This window comes from Jaculus jaculus, chromosome 2 (genome assembly GCF_020740685.1).
Source record: "Jaculus jaculus isolate mJacJac1 chromosome 2, mJacJac1.mat.Y.cur, whole genome shotgun sequence".
In the NCBI taxonomy this organism is placed as follows: Eukaryota; Metazoa; Chordata; class Mammalia; order Rodentia; family Dipodidae; genus Jaculus; species Jaculus jaculus.
Window position 1 is genome coordinate 50,694,473 of NC_059103.1, and position 27,564 is coordinate 50,722,036.

At 44.7% G+C, this 27,564-nt stretch overlaps 1 protein-coding gene across 1 annotated transcript in view; it reads right to left on the bottom strand.

Annotated features, from left to right (window-relative positions):
• Positions 1 to 914: 914 nt before the first annotated feature.
• The window catches only part of Rab31 (RAB31, member RAS oncogene family), a 159,966-nt gene continuing 133,316 nt past the window's right edge, over positions 915 to 27,564 (bottom strand). Inside the window, exon 7 of the mRNA XM_004656839.2 lies at positions 915 to 4,413. Within this exon, the coding sequence (XP_004656896.1) occupies positions 4,316 to 4,413 (98 nt within the window). The 3' untranslated portion in view covers positions 915 to 4,315. The remainder of the gene's footprint in view (positions 4,414 to 27,564) is intronic.

Sequence of the window (27,564 nt, forward strand, 5' to 3'; positions counted from 1 at the left end):
AACTTTCTTTCTTTCTTTCTTTCTTTTCTTTCTTTCTTTCTTTCTTTCTTTCTTTCTTTCTTTCTTTCTTTCTTTCTTTTCTTCTGTTTTTTTGAGGTAGGGTGTCACTCTAGCCCAGGATGACCTGGAATTCACTATGGAGTCTCAGGGTGGCCTTGAACTCACGATGATCCTGCTACCTCTGCCTCCTGAGTGCTGGGATTAAAGGCATGCGGCACCATGCCCGGCAATACATTAATTTTAATCGCCCCATAGCCTTCATTATTTGACTGTGTCCCATTTTATTTATTTATTTCCTTAGCAGAAGGCCTGCCAACGGTGTCCTGTGAATACCCTCCTATGTGCCTTCCATGGACAGAGGTCTATTTCCCTCGATTCTGAATCGACTTCCTTTTTTTTCTATTTTTTTTTTTAAATTTCTTTATTTATTTGAGAGTGACAGACACAGAGAGAAAGACAGATAGAGGGAGAGAGAGAGAATGGGCACGCCAGGGCTTCCAGCCTCTGCAAACGAACTCCAGACGCGTGCGCCCCCTTGTGCATCTGGCTAACGTGGGACCTGGGGAACCGAGCCTCGAACTGGGGTCCTTAGGCTTCACAGGCAAGCACTTAACCGCTAAGCCATCTCTCCAGCCCTTTTTTCTATTTTTTAAAAAATATATTTTATGTATTTGAGAAAGAGAGAGAGAGAGAGAGAGACAGAGAGAGAATGCCAGGGCCTCCAGCCACTGCAAACGAACTCCAGATGCATGCACCACCTTGTGCATCTGGCTTACATGGGTCCTGGAGAATCAAACCAGGATCCTTTGGCTTTGCAGGCAACCGCCTTAAACCGCTAAACCATCTCTCCAGCCCCAATTTTTTTTTTAAAAAAAAAATAATCCTACTGAATTAAAAGAAAGAGACAAACTCGATAAAACCTAAAATATTTATTAGTATGAATCAGTGTGTGTTAAAATCAAAAGTAATTGATACAAGTGAGCATTGGTGAGGGGAATGTTTTACTACAGAACAGAATACAAGATGCTAAGTCCTGGTTGTCTAAGGAGGTGCCTCCTAGGTGTAAAACCTGGGTCCAGCCCAGGTGAAACCCTTTATAAAAACAGAAAGGGCAGCAGTTTGTGCGACAGCATGACCTGTGGGTCACGGGGTGCGGCTTCACAGTGATGACTGAAGAAGTGCTGTGGCTGCTCATTCATTCCGGATACGGCAAAGAGCCCTTGGTTCGCCGCTGGCTTCTCTCGCATTTCCTCGCCACGAGCTTCATGAAACGGTGAGCAGAGACGCCCACGGAGCTGCATTTCAGCCATCACACGCCTGTGACAGTCCTTGATGGCAGGGGAAGAATTTCAGTCCTCTAACCCTCCCTCAGGACATGATTTCCACTGGGGCACAGCCCTTATTTGCTGGCTAGATCATAGCTTTAGGTCTTCCAACCTTTTAGTCGGCAAGGCAACGTCATATTGAGTACCCTGGTCTACCATTTTTGACGACAAAATGGCAAGTCAATACTGTACCTATGGAAGATGTTTGCACAACTCTGCTACCATTCCTAGGGATTTCCATTTGGGAAAAATCCCTTTGATAATCCATGCCTACCTTACAGAATGCATGGCCATGAGCCAAACATAGCCACTTCGCAGTGGGTTAAATGTATCACCGAGATAAAATCATATTTACACATACATATACACACATGTAATAGGTGGGGGGGGGAAGAAAATGAGAGTAGGGAGTGAATTCTGGGGAACAATGCTAAGGATACTATATTCCATGAAATGAGCTTTCTGAAGCAAGTATGATTTGTAGGCCTTTACATAATCTTCTGTGGTTTGGGGTCAACTGTTAGAACCATCAGGAAGCAATCACAAGACAGACTAATAGGTAGGGAAGCATCAATAGACAAGGCCATAAGAGCTAGTTTCAGAGAAGCTAGTGATGTGAACTCTTTTGTGCCCTAGGGCCACCTACTCTCTTCATTCCTCATGGTGGTGACATACATGCATGCGTGTTTGTACTGGGTGGCTTCACCTGCTAAAGCCATGCAGCACGGTAAGGGCCCAGTTTCACTCCTCCATGTGCGTCCGAAACATGACCAGGACTCATTGGTCAGCAGTCTGCTCTATGGGGCAAAGACCAGACAGTTCAATGCAAAATACAACCACACTGCACACGGAGCCCAAATCCACGACACTCTGCTGGGACTGGCAGTGGCCTGGCACAGAAATCTGGACAGCTGGCTAGAGAAGCCTAGGCACGAAAGGAAAGCTTCCCTGACCTAGGGGCAGGTTTAGAAATAAGCCTGATGTCACCTGGAGAGGAGCTGCTTCAATGTTGAACTCAACTATTTTTTTTTTTCTTCTCACTCTTACAACTGGTATTATTCCTTGGCCTTTAAACAGAATTGTGTGAGCCAATGTGGAAATAGGACATGACCATCCTTGCGAGGACCCTGCCAAGTCCTCCAGATGCCACTTGCTAACAGTTTTTTGAGGTGCCTGTTTGGGGGAATCCAAGTAATATATTCTTGAACCCAAACAACGTGTTTTCCTGCCCTCATATGCTACGATGAATCAACTTTGCCATGTTGGGTGAGGCAGGAAGAATGTCACCGGGAAGCACGTCCCGGTGTTAGTGACAAGCAGCAGCCGGGAGCTGAACCTGGCCTTGTCTGCTGAGCAAGAGGAACAGTAAGTGGGATGTGATGACGCACACGTCACCCCAGCTATCTGGGGGGCTGAGATGGGAGAAGACTGGAGCTCAGGATCTCAAGGTCAGCTGGGACAGGAGGGCAAACCCCTTTCTCAGAAACACAGAAAAGTGAAAGCTTAAGCCACAAGTCCCTTCCTTTCTACAGATGATGTGACTGTTTCAGGCACAGACAGGGCAGGTCCTGACACCAGCCGCTCATACCGAGTCACTGGAAGGTCAGGCCTGGTGTCAGCTCAGGGTCTCTTTGGTGACCTTTATGTGGTCAGATGTCCACAAGGCAAGCTGCCCCACTTCTAAGGCTATCAGGCCCTGCCAAAGCCGCTAATTCGCCCATCCTTCGAGAATCATCTCTCAGTATACGCCCTGTGAGGAAACCAGCTGCTTCTTGACCCTGAGTTTTTTGAATGCTAGGGTGGTGACAGGATTTCAATTTTAGAGGAAATAACTTTTCATGCATTTTTATTCTTTGTATGCAGACAACTTCACTAACCAAGCAAATGGGGAAATCTAGAAAGTTTCTCTCAGAGCCTGCTCTCAGGTCACTGGCCTTCCCAAGTCAGACCTGTGGTTGACCTAATATCTTTCTCTAGAAACACTTAAAATGCTTCATGTGATTTTATAGTCTGTGTGGTTGTGGAGGGGGCATGTCTGGGATGTTAAGATGTAATATGCCTTTGGCTGGCTTTGATACAAGCTATGATTAATTTCTATTATTAGAAGTTTGCCCTACAATTTAGACTCAAAGATCCTCTGGTTAATTTTTTCCTCTAGAAATGACACTATGATGCCATCTCTTAGTAAAACAATACTGATTGCATTAAACATCTCAACCAGTCTAGGAGTTTGCTTCAATGGTGGTGACACCCCGAATACTATTTATACCCTCCACCTATCCCCGATCACGTAGTTACTATTGAACTACTGCTAAACCAGGCCTTCTCAACACCAAATTTAGGTACGACATTCTAGTCCAACTTGGTTGGTTTCATTATATGACCACAGCTCGGAAAATGTGCATCAGTTAAATGAAGGGATGTGTTACGATAGCTTCCAATGCAAAGTCTTTTTCACAGGGGATCAGTTTTCAGCTTGAGTGATAGCCCAGTTACACTTCTCTGCTCTCTCTCAGAAAAGTAATAAATAAAGGCTTATTTCTAAAGCCAGCTAAAAAAATAGAAAACTGACCTTCTACACAGAGTTTGCCTTTTGGTACATGTTGGCCGGGTCAGGAAGGCTTTGGTCCTTGGTACTGGAGTCTGACTAGGTGACATGACATTTTAAGACTTGTGTACAAATTCAAAATGTTTCTGATATTTCTAACAAAAATGTCAACTTTACTTATTAACCAAATACATATAATCCCTCCCATGTGCATTTCATGCACTGAAGGCCAGGTTGTGGAGCTGCTTGAGTTTTCCAGCATTTTCTACAAATCTTCTTTCGGGGAGATTTTCTGCTCTGCTCACTGAGGGTCTTCCAGGATGCAAACTGCTCACTTGGCAGAGGGGGGAGCCAGCCCACGAGAGCCCATCTGCGGTCACTTGTCGGACACTGGATGAGGCTGGCTCTGGCTTCTACGCGCTCCGCGCCACCACCCTGGGGGTCAGCAGCACCGCCGGCCGGTTTGCAGGCTCTGGTTCCCAAGCTTGATTGCTCCACTGTTTCCATTTTCATGGGGGTCCAAGGGTGGGATCTGGCGGCCTGGAACAAAAAGGAGGGGTGAATTTGAGCTTCTTTTCCCTAGTCGACACCGCACGTAGCAACAACCCCCCCACCTTGGAAAATTCTAGTTAATGTTTAGACCAACGCAGAAAATAAGAGATGCTGCAGGGAATGGCCGGCTCCTTCCTTTCTTCTTACCGACCTTCCTCCTCTCTCTCCTTTTATTGCTCTTCCCTTCCCAGCTATGCTGCAGGCAACCCCGTGCTTAGAAGGTTGAGGGAAAGTACTAGAAGCTCCCTGACCACGGGGGCATCTCAGATGCCCAGCTCCACCGGCCCTGCCCTTGCGCCCTGTGCACTCCGCCCCTAGCCTTCTCACGGAGTCGCTTTGAACAACCGACGTCGACGGTAACGGTGAGCACTCAGCCTTCTTTTCTGCTTCGCAAAATAGAGCCGGGCTGGGCATTGCAGTCTTCCTTGTACCCCAGCTGCTGACACTTAGCTTGCCAGCCCCACACTGCCAGGACACTCGGACCATTAGCTAGAAAGCCCTCGGGTGAGTCTCTCCTCAGGGAGCAGTACTTTCATGTCACGTACAAGTGATCTCATTTTTACTTAATTGAACTTTAAAATGATCCTTTGTAAATAAACACATTAAAAATTGAAAAGACCAGGGGCAAGGGCTAGGGAATGATAGCTAAGGGGCTGGGTTTACGTTTTCACACGAGGAATGTTTTAAACGGACTAGGCTCATGGCTGCACACAACTGTGACGATAAATGCCACTGAAATGGGTGCATGGTATGGGCATTTCATCTCGGCAGAGCTTTTCTCTAAAAGGCAGTGAAGTCTAGCCACTGCAGCCTCAGAGAGCATCACCACTCTCACAGATCACACCCATGAAGTCCTGTGACAGCCACGACTACCGCCATGTACTGAGACTCAGGGAACATGACCCAGGGCTGAACATAAGCCACGGGCTGAAGGCTAGGCCAATAATACGTGTCCAGCTGGTTCTTATGATAACCCGCATGTGGAGTTTTCTGATGGGCCCTTAAACCTGTGTTCTTCCCTCTGTCCCACATTTCTCTCTCTTCTGTTTTTTTCTGTCACTGCTATAAAAGGCACAAAACACTAGCTCTAAAATGAAGATTTGGGAAAAAAAATCTTGTACTACTTTATTAAGAACTCAGTAATGTGAAGTAAAAGGGAAGTTAGCTCAAAGGTAATCTTTTTTTAAAAATATATTTTGGGCTGGAGAGATGGCTTAGCGGTTAAACGCTTGCCTGTGAAGCCTAAGGACCCCCGCTACGAGGCTCCATTCCCCAGGTCCCACGTTAGCCAGATGCACAAGGGGGCGCACGCGTCTGGAGTTCGTTTGCAGAGGCTGGAAGCCCTGGCGCGCCCATTCTCTCTCTCTCCCTCTGTCTTTCTCTCTGTGTCTGTCGCTCTCAAATAAATAAATAAATAATTAAAAAAGAGTGCTAAAAATATATTTTATTTATTTATTTGAGAGAGAAAGAGGGAGAGAGAGAGGGAGGGAGAGAGAGGGAGGGAGGGAGAGAATGGACATGTCAGGGCCTCCAGCCACTGCAAATGAACTCCAGACACATGCGCCCCCTTGTGCATCTGGCTAACGTGGGTCCTGGGGAATGGAGCCTCTAACGGGGGTCCTTAGGCTTTACAGGCAAGCGCTTAACCACTAAGCCATCTCTCCAGCCCAAGACGGCTATTTGTATTGACAAGAGATTCTGGTGTGCTCCCCCAACACACACAATTAAAATTTTTTTCATTAATTTATTTGAGAGACACAGAGAAAGAAAGAGGCAGAGAAAGAGAAAGAGAGAGAATGGACATTCCAGGGCCTTTGGCCACTGCAAATGAACTCCAGACGCATGCACTTCCTTGTGCATCTGGCTTCCATGGGTCCTGGGGAATTGACCTTGGGTTCTTAGGCTTCACAGGCAAGTGCCTTAACCACTAAGCAATCTCTCCAGCCCCCCTCCCCGAAAGAAATGTCTTTACAAGAACACACCAGGACCACTGGGTGTCTGTCCTTCCCCACTCTTTTCTTCCTCCTTTCCTACCTCTCATTTCTGTCCAAGTAGACAATGGATGTTGTGGATGCAAATTATTTGCTCTTGTATGTTTTAAACAGTTGGTAACATTTTTGAACCAGCTGTTGAACTTGGTTAGAGGTGACAAATTCCTGTATAGTCAGAATATGCCAAATCTCACTTATAAGAATAAACTACAGAAGTTCCCCTCCACCTTATCCTCAGGAAGTATGTTCTATGATCCCCCAGTAGATGCCAACCAAAACCAATAGAAAGCATGTTTTGTTCTATAATTCACACTCCCGATGAGTTGTCATGTAAAGTACTCACAGTAAGAAGTTTGTAATAATAATAAATAATAAGTTAGAACAGTTATAGCAATTTACAGCATTCGAAGTTATTAAAGGGTTGGAGAAATGACTTAGCAGTTAAGGAGCTTGCCTGTGAAACTAAGGACTCAGGTTCAATTCCCCAGGACCCATGTCAGCCAGATGCACAAGGTGGCACATGCGTCTGGAGTTTCTTTGCAATGGCTGGAGGCCCTGGTGTACCCATTCTTTCTGTCTCTCTCTCAAGTAAAAAGCAGTTAAAAAAAAGTTGTTAAAAACTTACGCAGTTTTTTTATGTTGGGAATTTTCCACTTAGTATTTTTAGACTGCGGTTGTGTCTGACTGTGGCTAAATGAAACAGGACAAGGAAGGACTGCTGTATTTCTCAAATTACTGTGAATATTTCAAGAGTGCTTTTATCCTCTCGTAAAGGGAGTTTTGAGATTTGAGAGTCAGTCACTCCGCTCAATGAACCTGGGCCAGTTACTTAAAATCTCTGAGCGGTCCTTTCCTCGCCTATAAAAAGAATATGAGAAAATAACTCTCTGCAGTATATGTGGCTATTACTGACTTGGAATGGAGTCTTTAGCAGCTGCAGGCTGTGGGCAGGGCTCAGTGGTCTGCATGGGATGAAATGCCTAGCCCTGGAAGCCAGGCGTCATGGCTGGTTCTCAGTGTTCAGTTAGGAGGACGGAGATTCTGCCTGCAGAATACTCTGCCTGGCTTGCGGCACATGGTTCCAGCTTCTAACAGTGGGAGGCAAGGAAGTTCTCCCACTTTCAAACCACACGGAGGACAGCCACCATCGCCAACAGTGAGCCAAGCACCCTAAAGAGTGAGGAAGCAAACTACTCCACCAAAACAGAGCGCCAGCTCCCAGGCATTCAGAATTTACTGCAAGGGTAAATGTTCTTAAACGAAAGAATGGTTCTGGAAGTGGCCACAGCACCAAGATGCTCTGGGACACTGCTTGGTTAATTTTATTTACCTGGGCAGAGTTGAGCTGAAACACACAAATGATATCTGAGCATCCTCTGGACATTTCTACTCTTACAAAGCATCCATCAAGTGTGCTTTTTTAAAAATTAATTAACTTACTTTTATTTTATTTCATTTTATTTTAGAGAGAGAGAGAACTGGTACACCAGGGCCTCAGACACTGAAATTGAATGCCAGATGCTTGCGCCACCTAATGGGCATGTGCGACTTTGCACTTGCCTCACCTTTGTATGTCTGGCTTATGTGGGATTTGAAGAGTGGAATGTAGGTCCTTAGGCCTCACAGGCAAGCACCTTAACTACTAAGCCATCTCTCCAGCTCTATTTTTTTTAAATTTAGTTGTTTATTTGCAGGGGGAAGGGGAGAATGGGCCAGCCTCGCTGCATAAAAATTCCAGAGGTATGCGCCACTTTGTGCATCTGGCTTTATGTGGACACTGAGGAATGGAACCAGGTTGTCAGACTTGGCAAGCAAGTACCTTTAATCACCAAGCCATCTCTCCTGCCCCATGACTTACTCTTTAAAAAAAAAATTTTTTTGTTCATTTTTATTTATTTATTTGAGAGTGACAGACAGAGAGAGGGAGAGAATGGGCGCGCCAGGGCCTCCAGCCGCTGAAAATGAACTCCAGACGCGTGCGCCCCCTTGTGCATCTGGCTAACGTGGGTCCTGGGAAATGAAGCCTCGAACTGGGGTCCTTAGGCTTCACAGGTAAGCTCTTAACCGCTCAGCCATCTCTCCAGCCCCCATGACTTATTCTTGATGACACCCTCCAAGCCTCTGCTTTGAGAGAAAGGATCTTTGTGAAACTGTGCATTGGCTCACAGTCACGGAACACCCTGAAGCTGCCAAACAAGGGTCACGCCCAGCTACTGTACCCCAGCCACCATGACAGAGGACAGTGGAGTGAGTAGAAGACCTTGATGGTGAGGATACAGAGTCTCACAGGAGTAGGGAGCCGCATTCTCTAAAGACCCAAATGGTGTAAGCGGCAGGCAATGGTCAGTGGTCAGGAGGCTTATAGAAAGTCCAAGTTTGGGGCTGGAGAGATGGCTTAGTGGTTAAGCGCTTGCCTGTGAAGCCTAAGGACCCCGGTTCGAGGCTCGGTTCCCCAGGTCCCACGTTAGCCAGATGCACAAGGGGGCACACGCGTCTGGAGTTCGTTTGCAGAGGCTGGAAGCCCTGGCGCACCCATTCTCTCTCTCTCTCCCTCTATCTGTCTTTCTCTCTGTGTCTGTCGCTCTCAAATAAATAAATAAAAGATTTAAAAAAAAAAAAGAAAGAAAGTCCAGGTTTGGGTCCAGGATAAACAGAGTTACAGTAAGTACAGCAGGGGACTTAGCAAGCAAAGGTACAAAGAGAGCTTCAGAGAAGAACCTGACACAATATGACAATGGATTAGAAGTCAAAACATCAACAAAGTCACCCAAAAAGTCTAAAGTTTAAAGTCTAAGGAGCCAGGGAGGGATGTGGTTCAGTGGTTCTAGCACTAACCCTAGGTTTGATCCTAGCACCACAAAGTAATTAAAATTTCAAACTCAATTTTAAAAAAGTAGGGTTTGAGGAGTTAGCTCAGCAGTTAAAGGTTCTTACTTGCAAAGCCTATTCACCCAGGTTTAAACCCCCAGCACCCATGGTGAAGCCAGATGCACAGTGGTACATCCATCTGGAGTCCGTTTGCAGTGGCAAGAGGCCCTGGCATGCACATCCTCTCTCTCTTTCACTCTCAAATAAATAATAAATAAATAAGCACAAACATTTTTTAAAAAGTTTGATCCAGGCATAGTGGTGCACACCTAATTTAATCCTAGCTTGGAGGGAGAGATAGGAGGATCTCTGTGAGTTTGAGCCCAGCCTGGGAGTACGTAGTGAATTCCTAATAAGTCTGGGCTAGAGCAAGACCCAACCCTGAAAAAACAAAGCAAAAAATAATTTTTTTTTAAGTATAGGGAACTGGCAACGGCTTAGTGGCAAAGCACTTGCCTAGCATATACAAGGCCTTAGGTTCAATCCCCAGCACCACCAAAAATGATGTAAAGAATGTCTATGCCACTAACAGGTAGGAAGTAAGGGGAGGTGACCATTGGCTGTCAACCAAGAATGCCAATGCCTTCGATGGGAAGAACTTTGCTTTAAAATCATGAAGCTTCATTTCCACTTAAAGTGTTCTCTATCTGTCTTTCTCATCTCCTCCGTCTCTCTCTTTCCCATTCTTATGTTGATAAACATTTGCTAAAAGCACCTTTTGGTTTACAGAAAATATTGAAAAATTCAGCTCAGATACACCTCTCCCTCATCATCCCCGATTTCCTGTCTTTATCAGCTTTCATTAGCATGGAACAGGTGTTATAACTGATAAGCTAATGTCAATACATTGTGAACTAAAGCCCACAGTCTACAGAGGGTTCTCTTGTGTTATTTATTCTATAGGCTTTGATAAATGTTTTAAAATATTTTATTTTTTTTTACTTATGAGAGAGACAGAGAAAGAGAAAAAGAAAGGATGAGAGAGAGAGAGAGAGAAAGAATGGGCATGCCAGGGCTTCTAGTCATTGCAAATGAACTCTAGATACATGCGCCACCTTGTGCATCTGGCTTTATGTGTGTACTGGGGAACCTGGGTCTTCAGGCTTTGCAAGCAAGTGCCTTGACCACTGAGCCATCTCTTCAGTCTGGTTTTGACACATGTTTAATGGCATGTCTCCATTATTATAGCATTGTACAGAGTAAAAATCCCATGTGCATCCCCTATCCATCGCTTCCTTCCTCCAACCTGACTACCACTGCTCTTTTGTTTGCTTGTTTCCATAGTTTTGCCTTTTCCAGACTGTTTTATAGTTGGAATCATACTGTATGTAGACTTTTCAGATTGGCTTTTTACTTATCAACAGGCATCTCCCACATGACTCTGTGGCTTAAAAGCTCAATTATTTTAAGTCTTGAAAAATACTCCACTATATGGTCTCATTTTTCTCTTAATAATTAAAAATCGTAAGACATAAGAGGCCAAGGAAGTAACTCAGTTCGTAAAGTGCTTGCCATGCAAGCAATGATGTGGTGATTTGAAGGTCTGTTCCCATAGACTCACACTGACCTTGTAACTTGAGTCTCCAACAGCCTGGTGAGAGGAGGTGTCGTTGGGGGTGGATCTTGGAGATTAGCCCTAAGGTGTGTTTGGGGCAGATTTGATGCCAGCCCTAAGGCGTGTGCAGAGCAGTTAGAGCTCTGTCGGCTCATGCTTGTTCGCGTTTGCAGGCTGTTTGTGGTTTCTCTCTGCTCGGATCTATGGAAGTGAGCCAGATTCCTCCACCATTGATGGTGTTTCCCTAGAATCTATGAGCTGGAAATGAACCCTTTCCTCCCATAAGCTGCTTCTGGTCGGGTATTTGTCCAGCAACGCAAAGCTGACTCCAACACGCGAGGACCTGAGTTTGGGTCCCTAGTGCTCATGTGAAAAGCTGGGTGCAAGAACTCACACATCTGTAGCCTCAGTGCTGGAGCGTTGGAGACAGGAGAATCCCTGCGGCTTGCTGGCCACCTAGTCTAGCCCAATCAGTGAGTTCCAGCTAAGTGAGAGACCCCATCTCAAAGAATATGCTCATGGGGGCTGTAGGGATGGCTTAGTGGATAAGGTATTTGCCTGCAAAGCCAAAGGACCCAGGTTCGATTCCCCAGGACTCACATTAGCCAGATGTACACGGTGGGGGGGCATGCATCTGGAGTTTGTTTGCAGTGGCTGGAGGCCCTGGTGCGCCCATTCTCTCTCTGTCTCTGTGTCTCTCCCTTTCCCTCCCTCTTTCTGTGTCAAATAAATAAAAAATGAATTTTTTTTTTTTTTTTAAAGAACAAGCTCAAGAGCAATTGAGCAAGAGACTTCATGTAGGCCTCTGGCCTGTACATGCATCCATGTACACACATACACACACCTATGTGTGCCCCCACACACAAAGAACACCACACATATGCCACAAAGAAAGAAAGAAAGAAACAAATACAAAAGCACAAGCCAAAAAGGAAAAATCTGACAAACTTTACTTGTCAAAAATTTAAAATTTCAGCTGGGCATGGTGATTGATGCCTTTCATCCCAGAACTTGGGAGACCACGGAAGGAGAAGCACTTTGAGTTTCAGGTCAGCCTGGGCTACAGGGTAAGTTTCCAAGTCAGCCTGAGTTAGAGTGAGATACTGATTTGAAACTTTAAAAAAAGGCTGGGGAGATGACTTAGTTGTTAAGCGCTTGCCTGTGAAACCTAGGGACACTGGCTCGAAGTTCGATTCCCCAAGACCCGTGTTAGCCAGATGCACAAGGGGGTGCACGCGTCTGGAGTTCGTTTACAGTGGCTGGAGGCCCTGGAGCACCCATTCTCTCTCTCTCTGCCTCTTCCTCTCTCTGTCTGTCACTCTCAAATAAATAAATAAAAATAAATAAAATAAAAATAAGAAAAAAAGCTAAAAATTTCTGTCAAGTCTGGTGGCACGCACCTGCAGCCCCAGCACTTGGACGTTTCAGGCAGATAAAGCACTTGAGCCTAAGATGAAGACCAGTCTGGGAACAAAGCAAGGGAGATGTCATCCTAGATAGGCCTAGGAGAAAATACGTAAAAAGCAGACCTCTGACAAAAAAAACACAGAAGCAATCTTCAGCATTCAGCAGCAAGACAACCAACAACCCAATGCAAAATGGGTCAATCTGAACAGATACCTTGCCAAGTTGTATGGGCTGCAATAATCCACTGAAGGTACTCAACATGTTGGTCTTTAGGAAAATGCAAATAAAAGCCACCAAGCTCCCAACTGCCCTGCCATCAGAGTGGCTGGCATTTCCTAAGTGGGCTGGATTAAGTGTTGGCGGGGACAAGGAGCAACCACAACTCTCCCTTCCTTGGTAATGCAAAATAGTGAAACCATTTGAAAATAGGTTGGCAGGCTCTTCAAATTATGAATGCACCTGTAGCTAAGTGAGTGACTGCTCTCCCAGGCACTCACCCACACAAAGAAATGCCAATGGCAACCTTACAGGCTGTCCCCAAACCAGAAAACAATCTGATGAGGTGAGCAGTGTAACAAATTACTATTTATACATGTAATGGGAGAAACAGTCAGTAAAAAACAGGAAGTCAGAAAGATCCATACTATGTTAAATTCTGCATATGTTAAATTCATTCCTTGAATGAAAAAACTATGTGGTGGGGTGGGAGCTTATCACTTAAGAACTTAAAAAAAAAAAAAGACATGGCTATTCACAGCATGTAGAACTTAATATAAACAAAGTATAAAATGCAATTAAACGATTCATAACAGTCATGAATCATATGGAAATTTGACCATTGTAGTGGTTTGATTCAGGTGACCCCCATAAACTTCTGTGTTCTGAATGCTAGGTCCCCCAGCTGGCGGCAGTTAGGGAGTTGGAGCCTCCTGAAGGCAGTGTATCGTTAGGGGCGGGTGTTATAGCCAGCTTCCCCTTGCCAGTGTTTGGCACACTCTCCTACTGATGTTGGCCAAGAGGTGATGTTCACCCTGTGCTCATGCCATCATTTCCCCCAGCCATCATGGAGCTTCTCCTCGAGTTTGTAAGCCAAAGTACCCCGCCCCCCAAACAAGCTACTCTTGGTCAAGAGTTTTCTGTCAGCAACCCAAAGCTAACTGCAACAACCACGAACTGAATATTTGATATTAGCTACCTAAGATGACAATAATACCATGGTTATTAATCTGATAATGTAATTGTCACTCGGTAAAACAAGTTACAGATTGAAAACATTTACGGATGAAATTGATAAGATGCTCTGCAGAAATAATGCCAGGTGGGCAAGTGTAGAACAGAGGCGGACCAAGTTGGCGATATGCCCATGATGATGGTTCAGTGTGGTTCTCGTAGTTTGAATAAAATGTCCCTGATAAACTCAGGGGTTTTGAATGCTTGGTCCCAAGCTGGTGTCATTTTGAGAGGTGGAGACTTGATGGAAGGGGTGTGTTGTTGGGGATGGACTTAGGGGTGTCATAGCCAGCTCCCCCTTGTCAAAACTCAACTCACTCATTGCTGCTGTTTTCTACCTGCAATGGAAGAAGTGACGGCCAGCCTCTACTGTGGGACCATTTTCTTTTTTTTTTTTTCTTTTTTAAAAATTTTTTATTTATTTATTTGAGAGCAACAGACACAGAGAGAAAGACAGATAGAGGGAGAGAGAGAGAATGGGCACGCCAGGGCTTCCAGCCTGTGCAAACGAACTCCAGACGCATGCGCTCCCTTGTGCATCTGGCTAACGTGGGTCCTGGGGAAGCGAGCCTCAAACCGGGGTCCTTAGGCTTCACAGGCAAGCGCTTAACTGCTAAGCCATCTCTCCAGCCCCTGTGGGACCATTTTCCTCCGACATCATAAAGGTTCCCCTGAAGACTATAAGCCAAACAAATCCTTTCCTCCTTTTGGGCGCCTTGTTCCAACAACAAGACGGTAACTACAATGGCAGTATTCAGTTTACTTGTGTGCTATTATGTCTGACATTTTCCATAACAAAGTCCTTTGTTCAAAGTCCCCTGGAATCTCACTATTCCAAAATCCCCACAGTTATCATTTTAATAGGCAACCTTCCAATGAGTCTTCTTAAAAAATTCTGTATTTGAGTGAGAGACAGGCAGATAGACAGGGAGAGACAGAAGCACCAGGGCTTCCAGCCACTGTAAAGACGCATACGCCACCCCATGCATCTCTCTCTCTAGCCCCCAAGGACTCTTGAAAGAATGTATTGTTTACTATTATTATATGTGACGTGGTTTGATTACATGAAATCAGGATCTTATATAAACTGCTCTGTTACTTTTATTTCCCGCAGCAACAGTTTGTTTTCTTTTTTTAGGTCAGTAAAGAGAGATTTAAATCATCCTATTTAATCCCTTGTTTATACTAATTTACCATGATATTTTAAAAACGATTTCCCAACTTTTGTACAATTAGTCATTTCCTGTTTTCCACTGCCATGAAGAATGCTATCCAAAAGCTGCTGAATACAATGCGCTGATCACAGACTTAAAGCTCCGAGCATGTGCTCTTGAGCCCAGCGCCTGCCTTCTCGTACTGCCTATGAGATACAGAACAACTCAGGAGCCTCCCCGGGCCTGTTTCCTTCTAGTAAAATAGTGATAACAACGCCTGTCTCACAGGATGAGTGGTGCACCGGTGAGTTCACATACATTTTAGCAGATACGGCAATAGCATGAAATAAGAGCTCCAATGTATGCGAAATTTCATCATCACAGTCGGTCCCTGTGTTGGCGGTTGCTCAGAGGTTTACCCATGGTTGGTTGAATCTGTAGATCTAAACGGTAGCCAGGCGTGTGATGGTTGTGCCCACTCAACACATACAGACTGCTTCTTGATATTATTCCTTAAACAATACAGTATAACAACTGTTTATGCAGCATCCACTGTGCTTTGGCTATGATCGGTAATGGGTACAGGATTTGTGGCTACATGCAAATGCCACAGCACTTTATCCAAGGGGCTTAAGCATCTGTAGATTTAATATCCTCAAGAGTTCTCACAGCAATTCCTCATGGACACCGAGAGATGACCACACTGTGCTTTGTATACTTGACCAAGAATTCCTTACAACTGCTGTATGGAGCTCATGGTAATCAATTTACTCTTGTTTTTTTTTTTTTGGTTTCTCGAGGTAGGGTCTCACTGTAGCCCATGCTGACCTGGAATTCACTATGTAGTCTCAGGGTGGCCTCAAACTCATGGCAATCCTCCTACCTCTGCCTCCCGAGTGCTGGGATTAAAGGTGTGCACCACCACACCTGGCTCCAATTTGCCCTTATTCTACAATGACCTCATTTCATAGGCATCTCCTCTCATGGCCTTGATCAATGGATTTAACTTTTTAGATGGTAAGGAAGTAGCTGTCTTTTCCTTGTCTCTCATCTGGTGAACTTATTTTCATTCAACAGCTTACTATACCATTATAAAAAGTTGAAAGGGGGCTGGAGAGATGGCTTTGTGGTTAAGGCACTTGCCTGCAAAGCCAAAGGACCCAGGCTCTATTGCCCAGGACCCATGTAAGCCAGAAGCACAAGGTAGTGCTTGCATCTAGAGTTTGTTTGCAGTGGCTAGAGACCCTGGCACACCTATTCTTTACTCTCTTTCTCTCTCTCAAAAAAAAAAAAAAAATGTTTGAAAGGTTTTGTGTGGCTTTCAAATTTCCTTAACATTCTTTAAATACTATAAATATGTACAGAATTATAAAACTCCAGTGGAGTTGGAATAGCCAACATGCTGTGTGGCAGCTAGTTACAGAACAAGATACCATCACTGTCTTTGGTATTAACATCCTATGGTGGTTTGGATGTAAAATGTCCCCCTTAGGCTCATGTGTTTTAAATTTTTTTTTGTTTGTTTATTTTTATTTATTTGTGAGCAACAGACAGAGAAAGAGGCAGACACAGAAGGAGAGAGAGAATGGGCGCGCCAGGGCCTCCAGCCACTGCAAACGAACTCCAGATGAGTGTGCCCCCTTGTGCATCTGGCTAATGTGGGTCCTGGGGAATCGAGCCTCAAACTGGGGTCCTTAGGCTTCACAGGCAAGCGCTTAACTGCTAAGCAATCTCCCCAGCCTGGCTCATGTGTTTTGAATATAGCTGGTGTTAATTTGGGAAAGCTGTGGAGCCGTTGAGAAATGGAGCCTTGCCGGAGGAGTTGTGTCACTAGGGGGTGGACCTCAAGGTTTGTAAGCCACTGTGTCTTTGAGCTAGCTCACTGACTGTTTCCTTCCCATTGAAGTAGAGATGTGACCCAGGCTTCCCGCTCAGACCTGTTGTGCTCTCCCAGCCACCAAGATGAAACTTCTCCTTGAGTTTGTAAACTGAAAGAAACCCTTTCCTCCCATAAGGTGCTTCTGGCCAGGTGTTTTGTCCCAATAAAAAGAAGAAAACTACTACATATTCTGTCCAGTCCTTCCAAGCTAATATGCTTGGGTCTTTAAGTGGATGGCTTTTAAAAATAAAACAAGGCCAGGCTGGAGAGATGGCTAAGTGGTTAAGGAGCTTGCCTACAAAATCAGACACATAAAAGTGAGGCAATTGCAAGGTCACACATGCCCACAAGGTGGTGCAAGCATCTGGAGTTTGATTTAAGTGGCTGAGGCCCTGGAGCGCCAATTCTCTCCCTCCCCCTCTCTCTAAAGTAAAATAAATAAATAAAACAAACCTACCCATACCAAAAAAAAAAAAAAAGGAAATTAGTTAGGTATTAGCAGGCTTGAAGGTCCCTGAAGACGGGCCTCTTCTTTATAATCAACAGTTTGTAAAACCAGAAACTGAAACTACAGAACTCTGATTACTGGTCAAACAAATGGGATCTGAGTCATATCCCATAATGAGCACATGACTTTCTGTGCCACTTGGAAGGTCACTCATAGATAGTTATCTAAACCTTATAAGATTACCATCTAGCCGGAAGCTTTCTGTAAAGAAAGAAAAAGGTGGTATTATTGTTCTCTCCCATAAGAGTTAATCCAAATGGGCCTGTCAATCACCTGGACAAGAAAATGGCCATCAGAAGAAGCTTGCTTGTTTGAAAGGCTTTAGAAAGAGCGGAAAGTCTGCCTAAAATGCAGGTTGGCCCAGTGATCTCTTTGGCCATCGTTCCCTGTGACCCTTGAAGAGTGCCCCGCTTCTCGCTGGAAGAAACTTCCCATGTTCTGCACTGGGCTCTGTGTCTCATCTGAATTCTTTCAAGGACGATCACAAGTGTGGGAGAGATTCTGGTAGACACGAACAAGGCCTAGACTTTTCTCACTTGTTCTCAAGCTCATGAGAAATAACCAAAGCAGCCTTAGGTCCTCAAGGCAAGTGTTAGGAGAAAGCTTCACTTTCATCGTTTCTGTACTAAACATTAAAATGAACCAGAGCAAAGGTCTAATGTTTGACTAGTCCTACCCTAATCCAGACTTTTTTTTTTTCCTTGTTGGGTTTGTAGCCAGAGAAGAGGATAAAGAACAAAAATGAATCGAACAGTTAGATTTTACCAACCAAAACTTGGATTGCTTACAATGCCGAATCCAGAGAATATGGCCTATTGCAGTCTTCCCCGTGCCGGGAAATATCCCTGGGTGAGTCTGGGCACTACCGTTGTCCCATGTCCCCATCTCCCATCTGCTCCAAACATGGGGAACTTGGGGAGTGTTCCTGGTTCTTCCAGAAGATTTATGAAATCTAATCCCACTTCTTCCGAGCTAAGATAAACAAGACAGGGAAAACTAAAGGGACACAGGAGGTGAGAGGAGCCCTTCCCACCTGCTCCCTCCTGGCTGAATATCAGAACGCCTCCCAAACAAGACCAAGAATCATCGAGACATTGATCTCCTTGTGGCCCAAACACATGGAGACTGTGAAAGAGAAAAATGTGGAGTCCCAGATGTAATTTCCCTAGAAAACACACACACACACACACACACACACAGAGAGAGAGAGAGAGAGAGAGAGAGAGAGAGAGAGAGAGAGAGAGAGAGAGAGGGAATAATGTAAAGATAAAACATGTTCACATGTTAAAAATAGAAAAAGAGGGCTGGAGAGATGGCTTAGCGGTTAAGCACTTGCCTGTGAAGCCTAAGGACCCCAGTTTGAGGCTCGATTCCCCAGAACCCACGTTAGCCAGATGCACAAGGGGGCGCACACGTCTGGAGTTCGTTTGCAGTGGCTGGAAGCCCTGGTGCACCCATTCTCTCTCTCTCTGTCTCTTTCTCTCCCTCTCTCTCTGTCACTCTCAAATAAATAAATAAATAAAAATGAACAAAAAATATTTTTAAATAAATAGAAAAAGAAACTATTAGCCAATCAGTAAGCTCACGTGACGCTTGCTATTGTATTATCATCTTGTAAAACTGTACCATGTACTTCATAATGCACTGCGTGACTTCATTTATCAAAAAAAAAAAATCCTTGGGATGGAGAGATGGTTCAATGGTTAAGGCACTTGCCTGTGAAACCTAAGGACCCAGGTTCAATTTCCCAGGACTGGCATAATCCAGATGCACAAGGTAGCATGTGCATCTGGAGTCTGTTTGCAGTGGCTGGAGGCCCTGGCATGCCTATTAAAAAAAAAATCCTTTAGGTGAAAATAAGTGTTAGCCACGCAGAACAACTCACATCTATAATCCCAGCACTCAGGAGGCTAAGGTAGAGGAATGAATTGAGGTGAGTTTGAGACCAGCCTGAGCTATGTGGTGAGCTCCCGGTTAGTCTGGGATAGAAACCCTATATCAAATAAGCAAATTAAATAAACAAATGTACCACACATTTTTTACTTAATCTTTTGACCAATGTAACTTCAAAAGCCACCAGAATTATATATACGGCCATTGTTAAGATGCTACAACACAATGCTCTCTCTTGAGAAGCCTGAACGTACCCTTGGGCATCTGGACCTGTCCTCCTTTGCTACCTCTCTCATTTCTTCTCCATTTCCTCCCTCTTCTCTCTCTCTCCTACATTAAAACCTTTTCTTAGTAACCAACTTTTCTTCACACTGACTCATCCTGAAATTCTTCTTTGTGACCAAGCAAGGTCACGGTCGCACCTGAGTAGAAGTCATGGAAAGACCTCCTCAGGCTGTGACAGCTGACAACATCCCACTGCATCTCCCTAGTGCATTGCTGCTGCTGGCGTCCTCCGAGCCTCGGCGTTCTCTCCCCAAGATTCTCTAGTCACGTGTCTAACAACTGAGCCTTGCCCAGACTTTTCTCCTCCAATGGAGTGCTCTCTTTCTATAAATACTAACTTGTATCTGCCTCACCTCTGCTTCAAATACAAGAGGGACTTACCATTGCATTAGGAATATTACATCTTTTTCCCATTACATCCTTCCATCTCTCATTGCTCTCCCCTGCTCACCCCACACATCAAGAGACTTAACTACTACAGTCCCTGGGAACTTTTCCTGGGAACATTTCTTGAGTTCTCTGCTCAGCTGGCTCCTTACTTTTCATCTCCAGCTTATAATGGTTTCCTTGGGGAGGCCCTTTCCTTCCCAACCTGAAGTCTCCACCTGCCATTCTTTCTGATAGCTCTTGTTCTTCTGTTTTACAACATATGTTACAATGTGGAATCATGCACAGACTTGAGTCAGCCTATAGCTAGTCTCCCCCACTTGGCTGTCAGTGGTTTGACTCACCATGATATCTCCAGGGTCTATCATCTGATTTATAAAGCTGGGCACTCTGTATCTGTTGAATAAATGAATCAAGGGAAACTAGGTCTGTCCAATTTGTCGGTGTTATTCAACCTTAAGTCCCCATAGAAAAGTGATTACATTTCACTTGACCTAGGGAACTCACTGAAATATTATCTCCTGGAACACTGTGAGATAAGGATGGTGATCCAAATTCACCCTGAGGATGGCTGTACACTGTATGCTATTTATAGTATCAGCTTCATGGAGAAGGAGAAAGACAAACACTGTAGTCCACAGAAATTTGCAATTTCCCTTGAAGAAAATACACGCACTCTCTCTTTCTCTTTCCCTCTCTCTCTCTCTCTCTCTCTCTCTCTCTCTCTCACACACACACACACACACACACACACACACACTTACAGGACCATGTAAAAACAAAACATATTTACAAGTAAAAACATGGCTAAATAGGGCTGGAGGGATGGCTTAGAGGTTAAGGCATTTCCTGCAAAGCCTAAGAACTCATGTTCAAATCTCTAGGTCCCAAGTAAGCCAGATGCATGGTGACGTAAGCACGCAATGTCACACAAGGAAGTGCACACATCTGGAGCGCATTTCCAGTGGCTGAAGGCCCCAGTGTGCCCATTCTCCCTCTCTTTCCCCTTCCTTCCTTTCTCCTTTCCTTCCTTCCTTCCTTCCTTTCTCTCTCTATGAAGTGCAAGGCTGCATGTGCACACTAGTTGGCACAAGAATCTGGAGTTCGATTGCTGTGGCTGAGGCCCTGGTGCACCAATTCTCTCTCGCTTTCACTCTAAAGAAAGAAGCTAACACCTAGGGGCTAGAGAGATTACTCAGTGGTTGAGGTGCTTGCCTACAATGCCTAATGAGCTAGGTTAGATCCCCCCAAGACCCATGTATGAAGCCAGATGCATAAAAGTGGCGCACACATACTGTAGTTCATTTGCAGTGGCTAGAGACCCTGGTGCACCCATTCTTTCTCCCTCTCTCCTTGCAAATAAACTTTTTTTTTTTTTTTAAAGCTAATGCCACTAGAGAAAGCAGGAGCAGATGAAGGCTCCACAAAGGAGGATTTGAAGTGTATTTGGAATGAATAAGGTTAGCAAGAAGAGAAGTTGGGACAACCACTATGGGTCCAGAGCCAGCAACTGGGCCAAGGAACAGGTGCTGAAATCATAGCTTTACAGCCTGTCTTTCCAACTGTGGTCTACAAGGTAGAGCAGGACATATGAAGGACATTATGATATTTTGACCTGCACTGTTTAGGGGACACAGGTGGTCATTGTACTCATGACCTTATTGTTGAGGTCGACTTTCACCTGCACAATACTGGGTCCCTCAATATGTCATCATGGATGATGGAGGAAGGCCAAAGAGAGAGAGAGAGATTAAACTAGAAGAAAAACTAGTTGGAAAAGAAGAAGAGTTTGTGTGGAAGGGATATAGGGGGAGAAGAAAAGAAATAACAGGAAGGGATTATGATCAAAAACCATTATGCACATGCATAAAGATTATCAATAAAAATTATGCTAAAAATATATATTTTGTTCTGGGTTTCTAACATCAGCAACAGAATATATTCTTTGTATTTTCATAAACCAATTTAAAAAAATCAAATGTACAATTATTTTCTTAGCCAAGAATTTTTCTTTTTATATTTCAACTTAAAGAGGAAACCCTTAATGGTCCAATTCAAATTATAAGAACCAAAACAAAACTAAAAAAAAAAAACAAACAAACTGCTGGGCATGATGGTGCACACCTTTAATCCCAGCACTTAGAAGGCAGAGGTAGGAGGATCATTGTGAATTCAAGGCCAGCCTGAGACGACATAGTGAATTCCAGTTCAGCCTGGGCTAGAGCAAGAACCTACCTCAAAAAACCAAAAAAAAAAAAAAAAAAAAAAAAAAAAAACCTAAAAGTAAACAAACCCTGGGTAGAAGTGTACAGAAGAGAATGAGCTATGCGCAGCAGGATGAAGTAGGTCCAAAAATGTGCCTCAGAAGAGGGTACCTGGAAGAATGACAAGGTGCAGTGTCACAGGAAGACAGACTATACCTGGACCAACCAGGACAGAGCAGTGAGGAAATCCTTACAGGGAGTTGCAGTCATCAGAAAGATAACAACGTTTTGGTAAACAATTTGCAGTTAGCAAATGCATTGGCTCATTTTCAGGAAACACAGTTGTCTCATTTTTAGTTTATGACCACCCTGGGAACACACAAGAGGAGCATTTATCTCTGCATCCAAGTCAATGTGAATTAATTTTGCTTAAGTACACCTTTTTAAAGAGCTGTTATTCTGTTTACTTGTTCTTTTTTTCTATTGCATCTTTTCTCCTGGGCATATTTGTCTCTGGAACATTGTTTTGGGAGCATAGCTGTCAGCAATATCTAACGCTATTTTAAGCTTGGGGAAAAGCACATGTAATATAAGCAAGGACAAGGAAAAGGAAGAATTCAAAAGTCTACTGCAATATACTCAGCTACACTTGGAATTCTGCTTTAAATGAACTTGCAGTTAAGATATAAAACTTCGAGGACTGGAGAGATGGCTTAGCGGTTAAGCACTTGTCTGTGAAGCTTAAGGACCCCAGTTCCAGGCTTGATTCCCCAGGACCCACGTTAGCCAGATGCACAAGGGGGAGCATGCGTCTGGAGTTTGTTTGCGGTGGTTGGAAGCCCTGGCGCGCCCATTCTTTCTCTCCCTCTCTCTCTCTTCCTCTCTCTCTCCCTCCCTCCTTCTCTCTGTCTGTTGCTCTCAAATAACTAAATAAAAGTAAACAAAAAATAATAAAAAAGATATAAAACTTTGAGCTGGGTGTGATGGTGCACACCTTTAATCCCAGGACTGGGGAGGCAGAGAAAAGAGGATTGCCATATGTTCAAGGCCACCCTGAGACTACATATTGAATTCCAGGTCAGCCTGGGCTAGACAGAGATCCTATCTCAGGTGGTGGTGGTGGTGGGGGGGAATGATATAAAACTTCATTGTGAAGAAAAGTCACTGGAAGGAGTAAAGAGGCAAGGGAGAGGCACCAGGGCTCCCAAGTATAGTGGGGGCGGATGAAGAGGGTTGGGGAGAGAGATCGAGAGATGGATGGACAGAGATGATAGATGGGTAGATAGACAGTGAGATAAAGATAGAGTTAGATGGATATGGAAGAGATAATGCATAGAAATGGACTTTAGAAGATAGACAAACAGTGATGGATGGATAGACAGAAAGATAAGAATAAATAAATAGCTATACATGGCTAGAAATAGAGATAGATGGATGGAAGTAGGACAGGCACATAGAGGAGAGCAGATGGTTAGGTAAATAATAGATACTGAGACATGTACCTAGAGATTCTGCCACCTGTCTGCAAGCTTTGCTTGTCAAACAACAAGAACTAAAGTATAAGAAACCCAGAAACAATTGTTTGACATGGGAGATGAGGCAATGGATGGCTTCATGGAGGAATTACTTGAAACCATAATTACCACATGTTTAAACAAAATGTTTCTTTTCCCCCCTAAGTGAAGTGGACCACCAGGATCTGAGGAACTCATTATTTCTCACCTTTATCACTGTGAACCACAAAGACCCCTGATGCAGGAAGGTATGTGCACTGGCCAAACCATACAAAGCGAGCCTTCACCCCGGGATAGTAATATTCACTGTCTAGGCTGCTTACTTTCTCTAAGGGCCTCATTTGAGGGTTTTTTTTGGGGGGGGGGTTGAAGTAGGGTCTCACTCTAGCCCAGGACAACCTGGAATTCACTCTGTAGTCTCAGGGTGGCCTTGACCTCATGGCAATCCTCCTACCCCTGCTTCCTGAGTGCTGGGGTTAAAGATGTGCACCACCATACCCAGCCCTATGATTTGAGTTTTTAAAAATATTTTATTTTATTTATCTCAGAGAAAGGGAGAAAGGTGGAGAGAGAGAGAATGGGTACACCATGGCCTACTGCTATTACAAACAAAGTCTACCTTGTGCGTCTGATTTTATGTGAGTACTTGGAAATCAAACTTCGGTCCTTAGGCTTTTCAGGTAAGTGTCTGAACTGCTGAGACATCTGTCTAGCCCTTACTTGATTTTCAAAAATTTTTTATTTACTTATGAGGAAGGAGAGAGAGAGAGAGGGGACATGCCAGGGCCTCATACCACTGCAAATGAACTCTAGACACATGTGCCACTTTATGCATCTTCACGTGGGTACTGGGGAATTGAACCTGGGCTTTGAAAGCCAGTGCCTTTAACTACTTAACTATCTTCCCAGCCCCAGAGTTGTTATTTCAGGAATGACTTTCTTCAAAGTGAAAACGCACACAACACACCGACATTCCTTGCCTGGCTCTTGCTGCCTTGCCTTGCATTGGCCATGTGCAAAGGGGAGAGGGCTCTGCAAAGTACAGAGAGCTGTGCTTTGTACAGAGAGACACTAAGGTATTAGTGACAGGCAGTTCATTAAAACCACCAGAAGCTGGGTATAGTGGCTCTCATTTGTATGCCTCACACTTGAGAGGCTAAGGGAAGGAGGAATGCCGTAAGTTCAAATCCAGCCTGGGCTTCAAAGCAAGTTTCAGGTCAGCCTAGATACAGAGTAAGCCCTTACACCAAAACAAAAAGTACAGAAGTGTTCCATAGCTGAACATAACAGAAAAATCTGAAACCATCAGGAACATTCCAGTTTGCTCTAAGGGAAAACAGGGATCACATGGTGAATTCATATCCAACTCCAAGGGACCAAGTACCTGTTCTAACAGCCCAATGCCAAGCACTGAGATGTAGAACATCAGGTGTCCGACACCAAATCGCAGCTCTAGCAAGCTGTCTGGCTGATGTGCTTGAGAAGCTTCTCTGCTTCACTCACATGTAACTTGCAGTGGGAAAAATCTTTGTGGAAGAACGGGAAGGTAGCAGGACAGCAGCAAGGAGTTAGAGGCTAAGGCTGCAGAGGGAAGCCCAATAGCATTCCTTTGCACAATGGAGGTGTTGCAGTCAGGTTCGCATTGCTGGTAGAAATCACCCAACCAAGAGCAGATTGTGGGAAGAAGAGGTTTATTTTGGCTTACAGGCTCGAGGGGAAGCTCCACGATGGCAGGGGAAAATGATGGCATGAGCAGAGGGTGGACATCACCCCCTGGCCAACATCAGGTGGACAATAGCAACAGGAGAGTGTGCCAAACACTGGCATGGGGAAACTGGCTATAACACCCATACGTCTGCCCCCAACAATACACTCCCTCCAGGAGGCGTCAATTCCCAAATCTCTATCAGCTGGGAACCTAGCAGCCAGAACACCTAAGTTTATGGGGACACCTGAATCAGACCACCACAGGAGGTTACCAAGATCCGAGTTCCCCATCTTTTCTTTTCTTTTCTTTATTTATTTGAGAGAGACAGACACACAGAGAGAAAGACAGATAGAGGCAGAGACAGAGAATGGGCGCACCAGGGCTTCCAGCCTCTGCAAACAAACTCCAGACGCGTGCGCCCCCTTGTGCATCTGGCTAACGTGGGACCTGGGGAACCGAGCCTCGAACCAGGGACCTTAGGCTTCACAGGCAAGCGCTTAACTGCTAAGCCATCTCTCCATCCCCCCATCTTTTCTTTTAATCTTTTTTTTTCTTTTGGTTTTCTGAGGTAGGGTCTCACTCTAGCCCAGGCTGACCTGGAATTCACTATGGAGTCTCAGGGTGGCCTCAGACTCATGGTGATCTTCCTACCACTGCCTCCCGAGTGCGGGGATTAAAGGCGTGCACCACCACAGTGGCATAAATCTTTTATTATTATTATTTTATCACAGAGAGCAAGGGAGGAGAGAGAGAGAGAGAGGGTTGGCATGCCAGAGCTTCTAGCCACTAAAATCGAACTCCAAATGCATGTGTCATCTTGTACACATGTGCGACTTTGTGCACGTGAGTCACTTTGTGTGTCTGCCTTACATGGGACCTGGAGAGTGGAACATGAGTCCTTAGGCTTCACAGGTAAGCACCTTAACTGCAAAGCCTTCTCTCCAGCCCACAGTTCCCCATCTTTTAAGCCAACATAAACAAACAAAAAGGTTCCCTGTTGTGGGTTCTCAGAATCCAAAGTAATGGACTTGAACCAGCAAAATGGAAATAAATCAAATCTGTCCTGGGGGTTCAGGAACTCAAGTTCCACCACTGATGGCTTCAGATGAAGGACAAAGCCAGCAGTCCACGTCCCTTCTGGAGCCTCCGGGAGGCGAGGGTTTGGATTTGGCTGCCATGGTGGTTTGACTCAGATGTCCCCCATAAACTCATGTGTTTTGAATGCTTGATCCCCAGCTGATGGCAATTTGGGAGGTGTGTTGTTGGGGTAAGGTTTAGGGGTGTTCCAGCCAGCTCCCCTTTGCTGGAGTTTGGCTCACTGTCCTGTTGGAGTTTGCCACCTACTGTGGCAAGGATGTGACATCTAGCTTCTGCTCTGTCATCTTTCCCCTTCCATCATGGGACTTCCCATAGCAACTGTAAACCAAAATAAACAACTTTCCTCTCATCAGCTACTTTGGGTCGGGTGCTTTGTTCCAGAAACACGCAGGTAACTACAAAAGCCCCTCCTTCAGAGTCCCCTGGACCCATGGTCAGCATCTCACTGAACACAGGGACTTCTCTCAACCTCTGATTACACTGATGAGCCGGCGCTGTGAGCGGTTTCCCTACAACATGGTCACCAGGCGCTTCTCTGGCGGAAACCAGAGGACTACGTCAAAAAGAGTTCACTAAGGTAAAACCCGGTGAGCTTGAGACAGACAGACAGCCGCAGACGTGTCAGCACGGCCGCCCTTGGAAACAGCATGGGGATAATCTCATTCATGGGGAACATCACGAAGAAAGGGGAGGCCGTGACCCACCTGCCACGAGACTTAGACGCCTTTATCAGAAAGTAAGAAAAATCTTCCCAAATCAACTCATTGCCCAGTTCACGTTGCATGAGAGGGAGACATTTTGGGGGATGACCATCTGGCAAAAGAAATTACTAAAAGATTCCCTTTATTTCCCCTGAGTTGCTCATTTTTGCGGGTGACTTTGAACTTCTATCATATCATTGTCTATTTCGTCTCTGCTCCCCTCTGCACCAATATACAATACTACAAAGCACACAGATGTTAATTACACATATAATTACAAATGTAGTTGTAAATTGATATGTTATTCTTGCAACATGATCGCTTTGTTTTAATCCACAAAACAGAATGAATGGGTTAAGGCACAGAATGATGAACATTTAGAAAGGCATGAAAGAGGTGAGCCATATCACGTATGTAGAAATTTTATGTCCATAACATCAGATCAATTCACACTAAGGAAAAGTTCTACAGGTTGTTTTTTTTTTTTTTTTTTTTTTTGAGGTAGGGTCTCATTCTAGCCTAGGCTGACTTGGAATTCACAATGTAGTCTCAGGGTGGCCTCGAACTCACGGCGATCCTCCTACCTCTGCCTCCCAAGTGCTGGGATTAAAGGCGTGTGCCACCACACCTGGCAAGTTCTACAGTTTTTTAAAAAATATTATATTCTTATTTATTTAGCAGAGAAAGAGGAAGAGAGAATGGGCAGCCTCCAGCCACTGCAAACGAATTCCAGACACATGTGTCCCCTTGTGCATCT